At 42.8% G+C, this 17,279-nt stretch overlaps 2 protein-coding genes across 2 annotated transcripts; both read left to right on the top strand.

Moving 5' to 3' along the window:
• Positions 1-191: 191 nt before the first annotated feature.
• On the top strand, positions 192-1,880 carry cdpf1 (cysteine rich DPF motif domain containing 1). The gene is made up of 3 exons (XM_037462311.2): positions 192-414; positions 606-717; positions 1,120-1,880. Exons 1-3 carry the CDS (start codon positions 302-304, stop codon positions 1,246-1,248), a joined length of 354 nt encoding a protein of 117 aa, XP_037318208.2. The 5' UTR covers positions 192-301; the 3' UTR covers positions 1,249-1,880.
• Positions 1,881-3,046: 1,166 nt separating this feature from the next.
• On the top strand, positions 3,047-6,023 carry LOC119211423 (cyclin-dependent kinase inhibitor 1B-like). Its single transcript, XM_037462310.2, has 2 exons — positions 3,047-4,040; positions 4,434-6,023. The coding sequence occupies exons 1-2, from the start codon at positions 3,623-3,625 to the stop codon at positions 4,571-4,573; spliced, it is 558 nt and encodes a 185-aa protein (XP_037318207.2). The 5' UTR covers positions 3,047-3,622; the 3' UTR covers positions 4,574-6,023.
• Positions 6,024-17,279: the final 11,256 nt, after the last annotated feature.

The following is a 17,279-nucleotide window of genomic DNA, read 5'->3' as shown; positions in this document are numbered from 1 at the left end:
TTACAGCAAATTGTGCTGTAAAAACGGGTTAGCTAAGGCTCATATCTTTACAGGAAATAACCCATGTCTTTCTGCTGGTTCACTGCACTTTCATATTTTCTATGATAATATCAACCCACGTTCGTTTGAAGCATTCTAATAAACCATAAGAATTGTCTTTAAACCTGTAGGTCTGTCTGTGAGCGTTCTGCCTCCCCCGGTCCACTAGAGGGCGCTAAAGCGCCACGAAACAACACGACTGTGGACTCGGTGTGAAAAAAAAACCAGGAAGTGACTTATTCTGCTCCTCGGCTGCGTAAAGATGGAGCAAACCATAGGCGACCCTCATCCAAAAACATTTACATGCCAATTGTGTGAGCTAAGCAGCCCCTTTACTTACCACGGCCAGAAACCACCAAACACCAGAGCCATCGTGTAAGTGGACATTAAGAGCTCCCGTTAGTGCTCACGAGCTAGCTATGCTAACTTTGCTAGCCAGCTGCTAACGTTAGGTGACCGCCTGTGAAGCCCTAACAACGTTAAACACTCCGCGAAATGACCCCTTCCTTTTTACGTTTGAATGAATCGTTACACACGCATTCATTTCTGCACGTGTCCTTCAACAGGCTGCTCGAGGAGTGTTTTGTGACCCAGGACCCCTTCAGTCCGGACAGGGAAAAGTTTCTTGTTTTGGGTTCCGCCTGCAGCCTGTGCAACACATGTGTTTGTGTTGGTCCGGTAAGTCGTCTGAAAGTTGAATTGCTTTGCTCTGCACGGATTCAATCTGTGATTCCAAACCGATAGCCTCGTGCGCAGAGACCAAGCAAAAAAGCTCATCCGTTAGAAGTGCTCGTGGATTTCCGCTTTAAAAGCTAAGCTGAGCTCCTGTGACTGTTTCCCCACTTTTGGGGTCATTGGCTGTAAAATATGCATCTGTGGCTTGGATGTTTTCCTCCGATGACTTAGCAATCATGTGGCATTTACATGTGCTGGCTGAACTTCACGACCGATGCCCTTGGAATCCGTTGATCCAGCTTCTCCAATAGACAGCCCTTCCATCTCGGACTAAACGTGACTAAACAGCCATTGCACTTGTGGAAATTGAGCATTGATGCAGGACTGTGATTTATCTTCTCCCAGGACTGCAGTCTTTTCTACACCAAGAGGTTCTGCATGCGCTGTGTGAACAAGCACTTGGAACAGTTCCCACTTCAGATCCAGACTGAGCTGGCTAAGAAGAAGCAGAGCTCCAAGTCACCTGACAAGTAGAGGTCTATTGCATGCTCATCAAAAAGAGAAGTGATTGGTCATCTAAAGGGTACCAAAAGAGTCAGGTTCCTGTACCAGCTCTCTCCATCAAACCAACTCCAAAAACAGCACATGACAACATCCTGTGATTTATTGGCATGGCTTTCATTTTGGTGGGAAATCAACACGTCTCATCAGAATAATACTAGATCATCCTTTTGTGCTACACATGTGTTTCAACCCTTAGGGGGGCTTTTTTTTCTCCATCTCACGTGCTCCATATAAACTCAAGATGTGAAGGTAACACTATTTTCCAGAGCAGTTGCTGGGTAATTGAGATTTAAAAAAATAAGAGCGACCTCTTCACTGCCCTTTGCAGAGTGAAAAACAATTCACCTACAATGTTACGTTTGTTCCTCATTAATAATTTCTGTTTTGGAATATTTTAAACATCCATTTTCTATTCGAGAACACTTTCATATTACATTTTAGCAACACGTGGAAGCATTCCCATTTACTGAAGTAATGATCTCTAAGACATCCTTTTTATGGGTGCATTTATGGTCAAACTGTGCACTGCTAACTTCTGTGAAGTCAAAACATTGTAATTTCTGTTTATTCTGAAGCTATAAAAAATATGCACATTGACCTTTCTTCTGTTTTTTTGTGTGTTCAATATTGGATCGAAATTAATGTGTAACTAATGCTCATTTTTAGGCACAGCATATAACGGATGCGTCATTTGATGTCTTAAACAGTTACTTCCATTTCGTCATTTGACCAAACAGAATGTTCTTGTTTCTCGCTGTTTGGTTGTTTCGACCAGAATCACTTTTGATCTCAGCGATGCTGCCGTATGACACCATGCACAGTTTGCAGCAGCATAAACGCATTATGGATTAAGTGTGATCCCAGCGATAACATTGATATAACAGATGGCCTCGCTGTTTTCATCACGAGATGTTTGAAATGTTCAGAGGCCTAATTGAAACAGCACGGCCTTTACGGCAGGCCCAGGTTTTTCCTTTTCTGGCAAATGCTGAAGAGGAGTGCAGAGTGACATTCAACGTAGTTTGAGTTGGGACATTGTGAACTCCTGGGTACAAGGAGTGCATACTGTTCCAGATCCAGATCACTCGGTCATCCAGGATTCCTATGCAGCTCTGAAATGTGCACAAAATCTATTTGTCTTGCCAAGACATAAAAAACAATTTAAATCATAAGTCAATAATTGTTATGGTGTAAACTGGAAGCCCCATGAGGGGAAGGGTATATTTCAAGGTTTGGGGCTTTGTCTTCTTTTTAAAGCTGCACCACTTTGTGCGTCTTTTTGAAATTCCAAGCACTCATAAGCAATTACAACCAGTGATGCACACAAACCGCCTCTGTGGCAACACTGGCAAAGTCTGACAGCGATAGGCAGCGCGCCAACCAAGCTGATGTCAGAGTTCCCCTAGAATACCAGGAGGAAGATTTGTGCCTCTTTTGTTGTCTGCCTAAATAAAACCTCACGTTAGTGTCTTGTTGTCCTTGAATAGCCCTGACATTATAATAAAGTGTATATACAGGCCTCAAGCTGTAATGACACAGTGTCAGATTGTGCAATCATATCTGTCAGTACTTACACAATCATTCAACAGATTCATTCCCTCAGAAAGTGTTACCAGCCTGGAGCAAAACATCACGCCGAACTCCTGCAGGGAGACAAAGCCGTTAACATTGTTGTGCTCTTATTACTTTTTTCTTCAGATTTATTTGCTGTCAGACGAGACATGTACAAATGGCAGTTAATGAGATCCAGTGGTATCTTTGAGCTGTGTATGTCTAACCCGATGCTCGCTGTGACAAACCGAGTACTAAGGGAAAGATACAGCATAGTATTATTACATAGTAGTTAAGTCATCCGACAGATGAATTGGGTCATACTCATGTGTGGCGTTAATCCAATCGCGCTCTGCGTTGTGGCCGCTGTTCGACTTTAAGAGCGCTCAGTGGGCGGTCCTTGTGCGCAGACCAATGAATCGCCTTCTCTGTTTAAATAGTCCTTGATGTCAACTCTTTACTCCACTCATTGCTCCCCCCAACGCCATGTTGGTCGTCATGACTTGACTCGTTGTTTTCATCAGCGTTACTACGGACTTGACAGGAGTGGCTTTCTTAAACGCCCGTGCGCCCTTGGAGACGCTGTATTCCTTTTTTTTTTTTTTTTTTTTTGCGCTGTCGCGTTTTTGGATGATACGCGCGGAGTATGCACGCATCATCCCCGTGACTCGGCGTTTTAAAGGAGTACTACTTGGAAATAGAACTTTAAAAGCGGGTGCGAGGGTGGGCGGGCGGAGGAGGGGGAGAGGGCTCGCTTGTTTGTTTGCTTGCGCGTGTGTTTGTCCCTCGTCCTATGTGCAACAAAATGTCAGAAGTTCGCCTTTCCAACGCGAGCCCGACGCTGGAGAGGGTCGATGCGCGTCAGCCGGACGCCGCCAGACCGTCGGTCTGCAGGAACCTCTTCGGCAGTCCCGACCCGGAGGAGATACGGCGTGATGGGGCGGCTTCCATACAGGAAAATGTGCAGTGGTTCAAGAACACGTACAACTTCGACCCAGTCGCCGAAAGGCCGCTTTCTCCGCGCATTTACGACTGGCAGGAGGACCCCGATCCGCCGGAGTTTTACACCAGGGAGCCGCGCCGCAGGATCCAGCGGAGCCCACGGGGGGACGTCCACGACGACCGACGGGATGCCGAGGGGAGCAGCAGCGGGCGGCGGGTGGCTCCACGGGACCGAGGCGGCTCGAGGAAAAGGAGTTCGGGAGCTTCAGGTGATTTTTGCTCTCTGTAAATGCTTTTTTTTTGGATGCAGAAGGCGCGAAGCACCATTTTTGCCATCCACGGACACAAATGGGGGGGGGGGGTGGGTGGGGTGGGGGAGAATCATCTGCATTACAGATGTTATAGTAATTTAATATAGTTGTTGTTGTTGTTGAGGGGGCCAATTCAATGCAGGTGTGGGGACGCTGTCGCGCTTAATAGATCAATTATACATTTGACTTTTTTTTATTTTCTTTTTTACTTTACGCAATCTCAAATGTGTCGCCAAGGATATCAGGTGTACGTCCCCTTAATTAAAGGGGACGTGCCGCTCCACGCGCACGTCTCTTGGCCACTTCACGACGCGGTTTTTCATTTCCAATGTGTCTCTGAATGTCTGTCAGGATCCTGCTCCAGCGAGTCCATGCGTAAAAAGTCAAAAGACGACAACGACGACGACGACGAGGAAGAGCGCGGCGCAGCAGCTCAGGCGCTTGAAGCCGCGGAAGAGAGACCCAGCGGGCCAGAGGAGAGCGTGCAGTGAAGAAAAAAAAAACGGTGCTAGGTTCGAAATCTCCCATCTCCCTGCTCCACTGTTATGAAGACATTTTGAATGGATCATGAAACGCACGTTTCCAATGTGTGAAATACTAACGATCGGCTGTTGTCATGGACGCCAAGTAGACTTTTGTGTTGTCGTGTATCCTCCGCAACACAATCGTCCCGCACACGCCACTTACACGTCATCAGCCCTTTAAACTTGTATTTTGTTTCCTTTTTTTTTTTTTTCTTCCCTTTTTAAAAAAAAAAAAAAAATCCTCCACAACCCCCTCGTGCTATGACTGTTTCCCCCTCGGTGCGCGTGTCTGTATGAGACTTATTGAGCATGAGCAACCGCTTTTTCAATTGCACCATTCAGCAGCCCGTTTCCTCCATGTCCCACAGTGCGTGGAGGCAGGTCGCTGGTGGAATACTGTAGTCCTTTTCTCATCGTCTGACAGATGGGAGAGGAGGTAGAAAAGCAGTCTTTGCCCAATAGAAGGGAGGAGGGGAGGCTGCATAAGCACTGAATATGTACACTATCAAGTTTTGGCACTCAGTTTTAATCAAATTGCCTCAGAAGCAGCAAACGATGTAGCAGTGCGCAAATGGGTTTTTGCTCATTTTTTCTTTTTTTTATCTACTACCTATGTTTCAGATGTAGCACATAAAAAAAAAAGCAAATTATGCTTTTCAGACTTTTGTTAAATGTATTTGGATAAGTGTGAATTTGACTCGGGAGGTTGCAGTGCAATTTCCAACAGAGAAATATTATTTTTGTGGTCATATTGTATCATTCATTCAGGTAATTGATGTAAGTTAAAAATGCAGAAGTCAGGGTCATGTGGAAACAAAATGTCTTCACTTTTTCGATGGCTTTATTTGTCCCAGTGTTCTATTTCTTCTTTTTTTTTTTTTTGAAGGCTCAGATGGACACACTTTAAGTCAAGGCTCCATCTAACTGGGAAAAGCCATGAAAGATAAAGTTTACATGCAACTATGGTCCCCTTCCCTTAACATTTTTATTTAGCAATTTTTTTTTACCAAAGTTTGTGCCTTATGTTCGGGGGTTGGGGAGAGGGAGGGAGGGAGGGATGGGTGGGTGGCAAAATGCTATATCCAACCAAATCTTAACATTTCCTATGCCCTAAGAATTTGCTTTTTATTTTTGAATTGGGTAAATTCATATTTTGGTGGCCTTCGTGACTACACAATCCGCCCCAGTGTGTAGCCCACTTCAACATAGATAAAATATGTTAAAATCACTGTGCTACTTATTATGCAAATATATGAAATCAAAGATTTGTGGTGTAGAATTCATGTTGAACATGTAATTGCACTATTTTTTTTTAATTACTCGTTTTGAAGGGCAGAAAACAAAGTGGAACTGCCTCATATGGTGTAAAAGTTTGAAGTGTACATGTGTCCCTTTTTTTTTTTTTTTTTTTCAAAAACACTGAAAATTATACTAACTTATTTATGTTGAGCTTTTTGTTGTGGCTAGCTTCCCATAGCTGCATTTTTGTAAATATCTATTTTCAATATTGTTAAGAGAAATAAAGTGTTGCAAAACTGAGCCTAATAATCAATTTTATATCCTGTGTTTTTTTGTTTTTAAACTTGATTACTCCAGCGTTGCATTTTAATCTATGTATGTGCTCACTGTTTTTGACTGTAAGGCACACAACTACTCCACCCTCAACAAACAATCCTTTTTAAAGTTTAAGTGACCCACCCACCTAACTGGCAGACCGCAACAATAAGCACTATGATCACATAGTGTTTACTATTGCTTACATAAAGACTCGATGGAGATACACCACGTTATTAAAAAGTGGTTAAAGAGCTCAGTCTTGGGAATGACACGCCACTGATGGCTCCGTTACTGCAGTAATTTATCAATAGTTTAACCATTAATAACTTCAGGAACAAACGTAATGTCCACTGCATTCTATAACGAGATTTCATCAAATTAATAGTTTGCCGGGAGCTAAGAGTACCGTACTTACAAAGAGAACATCATGTCCTACTAATATCTGGTGTTTAGTTATATTTCTAATTATAGAAGGATGTAATGTGTGTGTGTGTGTGTGTGTGGCTGCACTTAAAAATTCAGCACACCGTGTACAACTCGAGTGCAAATACAGCAGCAGAGTGCAGGCTGTGACTGCTGGGTCTCCCCGTTCAGCTCTGCCTCCAAAGTTGAAAACAAAGGTATGTCCAGAGGAAAAAAAAGGGGGGGGGGGGGGGGGGGGAGTTGGAGGGGGGCTGGTTTGGTTATTGGCCTTCCCCGGCTCCAATCACAGCGGAAAGGAGAAAGCAGACCACTTAGGAGCCGGCCAGTCAGAGAGCAGTGGGAGGGAGTCTGGGACGGTACAAGCTGTTCTTTTCATAAACCACACACCACCCAATTAGTTTCATTGGCTGCTTCTTTCCTGTTGATACCAATGGGTAGGAGTCAGACGTGGACAGAGAAGGAGCTATTCCTATAATATCCCTCACCGGCTTTGACTGAGTCAACAGTAATTAACAGTGAGCTCATGCTCTTTTTTTTCTTCAAAACTTTGGCTGGACTCGAATTGTCAAAATTCCCCCCGAACCACTATCCCTTGACCTCTGTGGAAAATGTCACAAGGTCAAGGAAAGATGGAGAAGAATTTTATGAGGAGTTAGAAGACAGCCGCAAATTTGACAATTCAAATCCAGCCTTTGACAGAGGATTGCGACCAGTGGCGGATGGCCAACAGAGGGCAATGGGGCGTCGCCCCACCTGGAGGCCCCTCCCTGAGCCCAAAAAAGGAAAGGAAAAGATAATAATCAATTATAAAAAATTGCCAATGTTTTTTTTAAAATATGGAATGTTCCAAGTAATATTTGTAAAATATGATATCTGCGAAAAATATATGCTTTTCCAGCAAGTAAGTGACAAAAATAAGATTGTGAAAGTTCTATTTAGTGCTTCCTCATCGAATAAATATAAACTTTTTTAAAAGTTTTAATGTGTTTTGATACCTTATTGCAGGAGTGCCATGTTATTTGTTTTACTTCAGTACTCTTTGTGTCTGCCTGAGCTTGATTTGATGTTTTTATTTTGTGCACTGCTTCATAGAGCTCATCATTATGTTCTATTATGCTGATCTAAATGTACTGGCGCTGCAAAGTGGCATTTGATGAAGGACTTGACATTCACGTCATATCTTATCTATATATCCCCCCCCCCCCCCCCCCCCGCTGCTAAGACTCGTGCTCTCAAAGCCACCATAGAGCCCACACTGCCACTAACTACACACTCCCTACATTACTATTATTCATATTTTGGAAAAAATAGGGAAGTGGATGGGATGTAAATGGTTTACAACAGGATTTATCCAGAATGTGAGTTTCCGTGTTCAAAACAGGTTAAAAAGTTAAAGATAGGAGCTAAAGCCTGCAGATCACCATGTAAAAAGGAACAATGTATCATCTCCTAAAAGTTGCAAAATGCACTCACTAATAGCAAAATTCACAGAGAGTTCCCGAGGCATGATGAACTGCCATTCTTGTGGGCGAGCCAAGAGCGAGCGGGGGGGAGGTGGGGTTAAAGAAGGCACTTGTGAGGTTCCTCTAAGGGCCCCATGAATGCAGAATATCCTGCTAAGTTTATATCCCCATGGATGAGATTTTGTGGGTTTCACACACACACACACACACTATATCATTGCAATGATCAGCTTTCATGAAAACTTACCCTACCTCGCCTTCATTAATGTGCGCAGTTCTTTCTATGCCATGATGGCAAATTGCTACAATATAATGAGTCATGTTGCTATTGCACTATTTCTAGGGCTATTTGGTATTTAATTTGACATTACGGTTGGGGAGTTCTTAATGATGCATAAATAATAAATACTTTTCAGGATTGTCATTTTAGAATATACACACGTAATCAAAAATGTGTTTACATTAAATTGGACATTTTGAGAAAAACGTATTCTTGCTTTTGTCTTGGCCGGATAATGTGAGATCCTGGAGTCTCCTCTGGTTGCAAGGCAACCGCACATGATGACAAGGAAGGCTAGGAAGTCATTGCGCCCGGCCAAGAAACAGTCCAGCACGTAACCTCCTATAAAACACTTTGCATGTCGTTTTCACGAGTTTTTGTGCTGCTTAAACAGATCAACCTCTCTTTTAGGCCGTGGAGAAAAGTCTAAATTCACTGGAGACTGTAATTAAGATGCATGCATGTCTACCGATGTGGCCTACGTGTTTTGTAACCATTTCCCATATGATTTATTGCTTAACAAGCTAGGGCAGGATAAACACCTACCAAAAAAAATAAATACTTGGGTACCTGAAATTTAGGCCAAGATCCTCGCCAGGCGAAGCAACACACCTCCGCCACCTAGTACAAGACATTCTTCTGATGTTGGATATTTTATCTGTGGTTGAACAATAAAAGAAAATATACAGACAATACATCTCTGCCATATCTTTGCATAGCAAATAGTTGTTTGCTGCTGTATTTAACACAAAAAACACTTGAGTTGGAATATTTCTACAACGTTCATATATGAGCGTTTTATAAAAGCAGTAGCTGACTTTAGGACGTAATGTGTTTTGATCATATGACAGCTAACGGGATGGATGTCCCTACACAGTGTGTTGGTCCGTGCCACCTGTGAAAGAACACACACAACATATCGTGTTTCTTGCAAGTGAGAGTTCATTTCTGGTCCACGCAAATTTTCTCTGAATATTCTCAGGTTCCCTGCAATATTATGATGGAAACAATACATGAAGCAACAGTCAAACCATCTGCGTGACTATAATACCACTAACGTAAGATATATTTTTTTTACTGGTATGTTTGTGATAAACGATCCTTCTCCTCTACTGCTACAAAACGTAATGGGACAATGAGATGCAGCTGGCTTCTTGGGCTCGATAGGGCTCAAAACTTTCAGGTGGTTACAATTACACTGTGTGGATCGGCGTCCAGTTGAAGCCAAACATCCTGATCAACAGTCCCAGTTGCACCGAATGGCAGAATGACACTTTAGCTGACATCTTTCGGTTGAATAGGGGTTCGAACGCCAATGCCGGGTATTCATTATAAGAAGGTAAGAAATGATTTCCTCTCACTGTCTGTATTCACCCTTAATTCAGGATTAATGATCCCATTTAAACTGCCTCCCCCCCCTTGGTTCACCCACACAGCTGTTTTCATCCAGCGCACCTGATGAGACCTCTTCTCAGGACTACGTGGGTACAGACATGATTGACGCATCCCTGATTAGGGAGAATTCAAATCACCTGTGTGAAAGAGCAGAGGCCTTTAAAAGGGCACTCCCTCCCCACCCCTCTCACGTGGGTTGTCCTTGTTGTGACTCTGTTGGTGCACCCTTTGGCAAAGTCTCCCACAACGTGAACGGTTTGGGAGGACATGAGGGCACCACCGACGTTGGTAGCATGCAGCTCGCTTAGAGACCCGTCAGTTTGTTTTACTTGTGACATCAAGGTGGTGGATGTACATGTGACACCACTTTAAGGGAGCTGTGCCAGTTATGACTGCAAAACCACTTATAAGTGTGTGTGTGTTACTCCAGGCTAACCTGTTCATCATTACACTCTGGCTTACTGTAAAAAACACGCCCACTCATGCGCCCAAAGCCACATGTTGACTTTTACCAGTCTCTTCTACGTTTGAAACATTTAATCAGTCCCCTGTACACACCAGTTCACTTTGAGCCGTCCAAACTTTGCTTCCAAGCCAGGAAAACACTTCCATATTCCCAGCGTTAAATTAGCAGGCCCCTAAATGTTGCTGCAGATTATGAGAGGAGAAATGGGTCATAAAAGTCTGACAACTTGGAGCTGACGCTATGAATAGATATTCAACAGAGGGCCTACAAACTGTGAGCTCATTGCTTGGCAAACTCCAAAGGGGGGTGGAAAGACTTTGTCCTCTTTTGTTATTTTTTACAAATGTATTTTATTCTGGAAGTACAACTTCCCCATCTGTTTGGTGTTGTAATTAATTTGTCTGATATTTTTTTAAGCTTCACTTCACGCTTTTTTACAAGGACAGGGCTGTTATATTTTTCCGCTTCACTCAGCGTCATGATCATGTGGTCTTGGCAGCGTGGAGAGGGAGAGATGAGGAGGAGATAGTCAAGAGGGGGGAGAAAAAAAGGATTGAGGAAAGGAAGGAAAGAGGCAGTGAAGGCCTTAGATAAAGGGAGGAAAGAGAAGAGAGGCTTTTTGGCTGTGTCTCGCTTGCAGCAGGGCCAAATCACACCCAGTGCAGGATGTAAACAAACTAATCTGCCAACGTGAAGTTTTTACACATTTTGGTTTTGCTCGGGACTGTGTGACTCATGCAGCCTGGCTGTGTGGCCTCAGATGCTGACTGGCCTGCTGACTGTTTAGTTTGTTTTGCAGCAGGGGTCACCAGCACATTACAGGCCCTTTGCGGACTCTACCGATGCATGAAGAAGAGTGTGTTTTATATGTGCAGACAGACATTTAAGAGACAGAACTCTTTACAATCGGTGATGGTGGATTCTGCTGCTTGCAGCTAACGGAGCTAACAGCACAAAGAGCGCAGGCCACTAATGGTTTTCATTAAAGCTTTTTCCCCTCCTTTTATTCTTAAAAATGTACTTACATACTTAAAATACAGGTTCAACGCTGCGTATCTTTTTATTTTGTGTTCATCCGCCACACCTTGAAAACCGGTGCAAAATATTCCCTAACATGAAACTAATCCGCGAGGCAAAAAAAAAAAGGTTGGTGGCAGCTGCATTAGAGGTACCGGCCTTCTTCTGTAACAATGTTGAGTAACTGTCACATGAGCGCAGCGAAGGACCGGCACGGCCATCAGCCAGTCAGTGGGGCACTCCCACATGCACAAAGACGTACAAAAATATCTTATACAACAGCAAACTCTGCAGCTACACTGTCAGAAATACAAGAAACGAAACCACTGTTTCATGTAAAGGAAGCAAGCCGGTGAATCTACCGTTCAGTTTAAGACCTACGCACACAGTGCAGCCCCTCGTCCATTCCTCTCTTGGTCACATGCGTTTGATTTCTGTCATCCCGCCCTGAGGGGTTGGGCGAACATGTGTCTGAACGGAGAGAGGAAGAACAACTGGCTTAAATAAAGGCAACAATCATCTGCTTGAGGTGACACCCTCAAGCAAAATAACCAGGGGCCTTTTCTTTTGCCTGCAGACAGGTTTCAGGCAGCTCTAAAGATGAAAAGTGAGCCACATACTGACAGCCACAGTATTGCTCCCTATGAGTGTGTGTGCATTCTAGGGTGTTTGTGCAAACAAGCATGTATTTGTCAAAGTATCAAGGTCGTTCACACTTGCTGCTCATTCTCTGGCTTTGGTAAGAAGTTGTTGTATTCGACCGCCCACTAAAAGCTGCAAAGATGGGTTTGCGGGCGGAAACCACGCAATTTATCTGTCAGTATAATCGCCTCAACGACATATTAACAAAAGAGAAAAGCAAACCGGCTTGAAAATTAAATCTGCCTGTGGATGATCTCTGAACAGTTGACCCAAAAGCTGTTTTTTTTTTGGCAATGAGTAATGTTTGACCCGAGAACAAACGTGTGTCTGCAGGAAGTATCAGCAGTTACAGGTCAGGGTCAGGGCAGAGCAAACTCCTCTAATGTGTGTCCGTGTGTGTGTATGGGTGTGATTGGTGCTGTGATTGGGAGAGTTTGGGTCACGACCCTTTGCCGGGGAACGCGTCGAAGGTCGAACACCTACATGAAGGGTGCACAGAGTTTTCTTCTAAAAGAGGGTTTTGGGAGACTTGCATATAAGCTGACAAATATTTTTTTTATTTCAACTATCAAAACTTACAAACTTGTACCTTAGACTAAGGAGAATCATTTTGCAGATTAAACCAAAGTATCAGATTATTTTGATTAAGTGACAACTTATAGCATATATTATTTTAAGGTCACTTAATGTTTACTATGATTGCTTACTTATGTACTTACTTATGTACTTATACTGTACTGTACAGTAATTCTTTTGTACAACAGAATAAAACTAAAGCACTTACAGGTTTATGTGTCCTGTCCAAGCTCATTTTCAGTGACTGTGGGTCACTTCAACCCTGAGTTAAGCCTCCTGTGAAGAACTTCCTCTTGACTGCATATGCTTAGCAGTCCACAACCACAATCATGGCCTTGTGTGTAACCTTTACCCCTCCATTTTCCTGGAATGCATTGTTGTTGATGGGTTGTAACCTGCATGTTTTATAATAACCGAGCTGTCCTGATGTGCTATGTCTAGCAGTGTATTAAGAGAGATTTTCAGCATGTGACTGTCATCACAGCTTCTGCTTCTGCCATGGTATAAGTGCAATAGCTGAGGCTTAATATCGTAGGGTCTGTGAACTCTTTCAGGGAAGCCCAACTTGCCCTGAAGTTGCTTGGACTAATAAATAGAAGCGGATGACCGACGTTGACAATCAAATTCCAGAAACTCTTGAAAAACAGTCTTTATTGTGACATGCTATGGCTAGGTCTGCAGCCATGCTAGCTCATTGGTGAGGTTGGTATGACTTATATCAACATGTTACATGCTCAAAGTGCAAATACTAACTTGCAGGTATGATTATTATGGTCACGTTCTCCAATTGCGTTTGGTAATTAGCACAAAGGGAAAAGTACAGCCGAGATATTTGGCATGAACCTGCAACAATTTTTGATCTGGTGATGGTTCTTGATAAATAGTCAAGCTTCACCAAGTTATGAGAAATGCATGCCGATGGGCCTAGTGTGAAGCATGTGTGCTAGATTTAGTGACGTTGCATCCAACATTTGTCAAAGCACTTTCATTTAAGCTGATCGGTGAAACCTTTGACCTTCATCTTTAACCACCCATCCACAATAGATAAAATACATTGTAAACATGACGGTAACTCAGATCTAAAAAAAAAATAAGACCGTGTCTCAAGCAACATAATGGGGGCTACCCGTGGAGGCGCATGGAGCAGAGAGGGTGCGCCCGGGAACCGCAGGGCCGGCGGCTCAAACCCCGGCTGCTCCATGTCCCGTGTCGAAGTGTCCCAGAGCCAGACCCCCAACCCCCGACTGCTCTCTGGGTGCCTTTACTGGCGAAACACTGCTCCCACTGTGAGGGATGGGTTGAATGCAGGGAATATAGGATAATTACTTTCTTTCTAATGATGATAAGAAACTTTATTGAAACTTTTATTTTTTCTTTGGAAAAACTGTTCACTCCCTCAAACAGGAAAACTCTCCAACTTTCATTTTAGTAGGAGCAGTTACACACTCAAACACACAACCCACACTCGGGCCCAGTAGCCGCCCATTGCCACCACAACCACATTTGGGAGTCCAGTTCAGCGAGAGGGAAGCTTGTCCCGTTCACTTCCATTGACCACATTCATCCTGGCTGTCTCAGTTTACTCGGAGAGATGATTTACAGATGTTAAAACCACATATTTGCAGTTTCAACTTCATGTTGCTGTTGATTAGTCTGCATTTTGCTGATAGAGAATATGAGCATTGGCCCTTGTGACTGGTTTGCTAAGTGGTAAATATTTGATATTGTAAATCAATAAGTATGACATGGTGGGTGAGGCTGTCTGTTGTAGGGATTCCACTTTCAGACACTGCAAGTTCAGAGATGAACCGACACATATGAGTGTGGGCTGATGGCCCACACATCTAGCTCATGCACTTTCACATTTGCCCCCCCCCCCCCCCCCCCCCCCCCACGCACACACAGTTACTACATCCCACACTGTTTCACTGTTGAAGCTCTATTATCTGGTCTGCAGTTGGTGACTGACGTTTCAAAGCATGCAACACAACACAAAGGAGACATCCAACAAATGTTTGCATCAATCAGACCAGATTAAACAATACTGGCATGCACCTTGGTTGTACACTGTGTGTGTGTGTGTGTGCATGCATGCATGCATGTGTGTGTGTGTGTGTGTGTGTGCGAGTGAGAAAGCGGAAACAACAAGTTCTAACAGAAAACAACACGTCTGTCTCCTGCAAAACCACAAGCAAATGTCACATCCAGTACATCACCGTTGGAAGGAAAACCACTGAATTATGTTCTCCTTCTCGCAAATAAGCAAATGTATTTCAGTCATTTGAAATTCATGTAGATGTTTTTTAGATCTTCTAGTTCTGTGAAGAAAGAGAGCTTGGAAAAATAGGTTTTCAGAAAGAATTGTTTTATATTATATTCTTAGACAAGGGAAGCAAATCACCATGGCCAGCACCCTGTCTGCCCCTCTGTACATTAACCATCTGTGCACCGAGTCCACAGTGAAATCAATAAGACACACCTGTGTGCACTTGAGCTTGATCCAAAAGCATGGCCTCCCACCTCCCTGTTTTTATGACTGATGATGCATTTAGGCGGTGATAGGCTGTAATGTGGCCGGATTGGTCAATTATTAACTGTAATTAAGCCAGAGGGTCACACGTAAGCAAATGTACTTTGGGTTCGCTTCAAGTGCACTGGCACAGAGTGCACTCTATTATATAAATATAAATGTATATTTAGGCTAATTCATGAGTCCACTTTTATTTGATCATTTGCAGCACTGACTTATCTTTCAGCTGCAAAGATTCCAAATGTTTCCTTCTTCTGCAAAAGCTAGCTTGCACTTAGTAGCATTGACAATTCTTAATCTCACTGAGTAAAATGATATAATGTATTGTTTTATTTTTTCGGGATTGAAAAAATATATATTTGATGTCTTGAAGTCAATTTTCTGTAACATTGTATTTTAAATAAATGAACTAACTATAATCGTTACTTTTCAAGAAGCTATCTTTTCCTTTTACAGTGACCTTTGATTATAGCCTAAATTATAAATACAAATGTATATTTTAAATCATAATCCAAACTGGGTTTATACTGCTCAAATGAAACTAACATTTTCCTGTTCATACTGATGTTGTTTTACACTCCTTGATATGATATTTGCTCTTGTCACTGTTTGAGGAGGAATTGCCCTCCCTTATCTGTTCCCAGTGTGTCCAGGGTTAGCACAGATAGCCGGTTTTGTTTAGAGGAAGGCTTACTTGGCTACTACAGTTTACGTCATACGGACAACAGCTGTCACTCACCTATCTTTTGTGGCCACGTTGATTACAGGCTGTTGTCCTTGCGTAAAGGATACATCTTATAATTTCTTTGGATTTCTCTTTTTCTTAATGTAGATTTTTATTTTATTTGGTAGAACAAAGATTTCCATTTGTTGGGGACCATTTTTAGGTAAAGATTTGGTGAGTTTGTGATTTGTATAAGCAATAGTGTGCTGCGAGACAGGCTCAAAATAAACCTCAATGCCCATATTCATGGACTTGGGTTTGAATTGTTTTTTGTACAAGACCGGGGATCTAGGGCTGAAATTGAAGTATCGTGCATCATCTGCAAACATGGCAATGCTAGACAAACAAATCAATCGGGAGCCATGAGCCACATGGTGATTGTTCGGCTAACCACATCCTTTCTGGAGTCTCTCATTTCCGGTTTCATAGCACAATAATCGCCGTTATTAAAATGAAGATTTTTTTACGAGAAAATGGATCAGATTGAAGAGCTTTTGTCGGAAGAAATCCGTAAACATGACCACTTATACAACCCGCCATTGGCGGACTGTAAGGACACGCAGATGGCCTCCAATTCATGGACGCGGATCTCTGCAAACCTCGTTTTGCCGGTCGATGGGTGAACAAAGTTGTGGAGGAAAATAAGGGAAAAACATGTCCGAGAAAAAAAGGCAATGAAAAGCAGCAGCGGCGATGCAGGCGGCAAAAAATTCTCTGATAAAGAAATAAACAAACCAATGACTTGACCAATGAAAAAGCAGTTTCTCCCCCAACATGCGTAAATGTCACCATCTCTGGTGAGTCATCGACTTAGCGAGTTACAGTTAGGAATAACCAGACAACATTTAGCTAAATATCTAGATTTTTGTATCAGTTGTATTACTAAGAAAACATGATGTTTAAATTTTGAAACTAATTCTGTGTACAATTTTTTTTTTTTTAGTGCTGATCTATTAAAGAAATAATAGACTTATGTGTAATTAGCATTAGCGTTTGTTATTGTGCTGATTGACTTTTTGGCAACGACACTGACTGTTGTGGGCGTTGAACTGTGGTTAAAATAATATCCAAATTCCTTTGTAACTAAACTTTATTTTCGATTGGTTTCGAAGACAAACGTAAGAATCTGTCTCATCTACATGCCACAGTGGTCGGTAAATTGGAAAGTGTCAGCGCCACTTCCACTATTTCACCAGCTAACCACACAGACTAAGCATCGGACCACTGACTGAAAAATGTATCTGTTTGTCAACGAGAAAACTCACAGGCCACAGCAACAGTTTAACCACAATATGACTGGTGGCTGTTGTTAACTTCCCAACCTGTCTTTCACAGAGGCCATTTCTGCAATGCAGTGAATTGTGATCTTCCTCTATGGCTCCAAAGAGGCCCATAAAACGAGCCATAATTGTTATGTAGATGAGCGATAGGGTTATGTCCTCGGGGTGTCTAAATATATCTTTATATGAGAGCATGGTGGGTAATGAGCAGTCATTATGATAGGGGGCTGTCTTACATTGCACAATGAGTCACATCCCAAAGAAAACACATGCACACTGTGCGGGCACTTTTCTCTCCTCCCACAAATGAATTGAAGGAA

The sequence above is a fragment of the Pungitius pungitius genome, chromosome 2, assembly GCF_949316345.1.
Source record: "Pungitius pungitius chromosome 2, fPunPun2.1, whole genome shotgun sequence".
NCBI lineage: Eukaryota > Metazoa > Chordata > Actinopteri > Perciformes > Gasterosteidae > Pungitius > Pungitius pungitius.
Note: the sequence above shows the minus strand (reverse complement) of the source record. Positions and strands in the feature narration are given on the sequence as shown.

What these genes read in the sequence shown, in the direction of transcription:
- cdpf1 (XM_037462311.2), top strand. Translation starts at nt 302, where the DNA reads ATGGAGCAAACCATAGGCGACCCTCATCCAAAAACATTTACATGCCAA. An exon ending in CCAAACACCAGAGCCATCGT is followed by an intron (nt 415 to 605) that starts GTAAGTGGACAT and finishes GTCCTTCAACAG; the next exon opens with GCTGCTCGAGGAGTGTTTTG. An exon ending in CATGTGTTTGTGTTGGTCCG is followed by an intron (nt 718 to 1,119) that starts GTAAGTCGTCTG and finishes ATCTTCTCCCAG; the next exon opens with GACTGCAGTCTTTTCTACAC.
- LOC119211423 (XM_037462310.2), top strand. Translation starts at nt 3,623, where the DNA reads ATGTGCAACAAAATGTCAGAAGTTCGCCTTTCCAACGCGAGCCCGACG. An exon ending in AAGGAGTTCGGGAGCTTCAG is followed by an intron (nt 4,041 to 4,433) that starts GTGATTTTTGCT and finishes AATGTCTGTCAG; the next exon opens with GATCCTGCTCCAGCGAGTCC.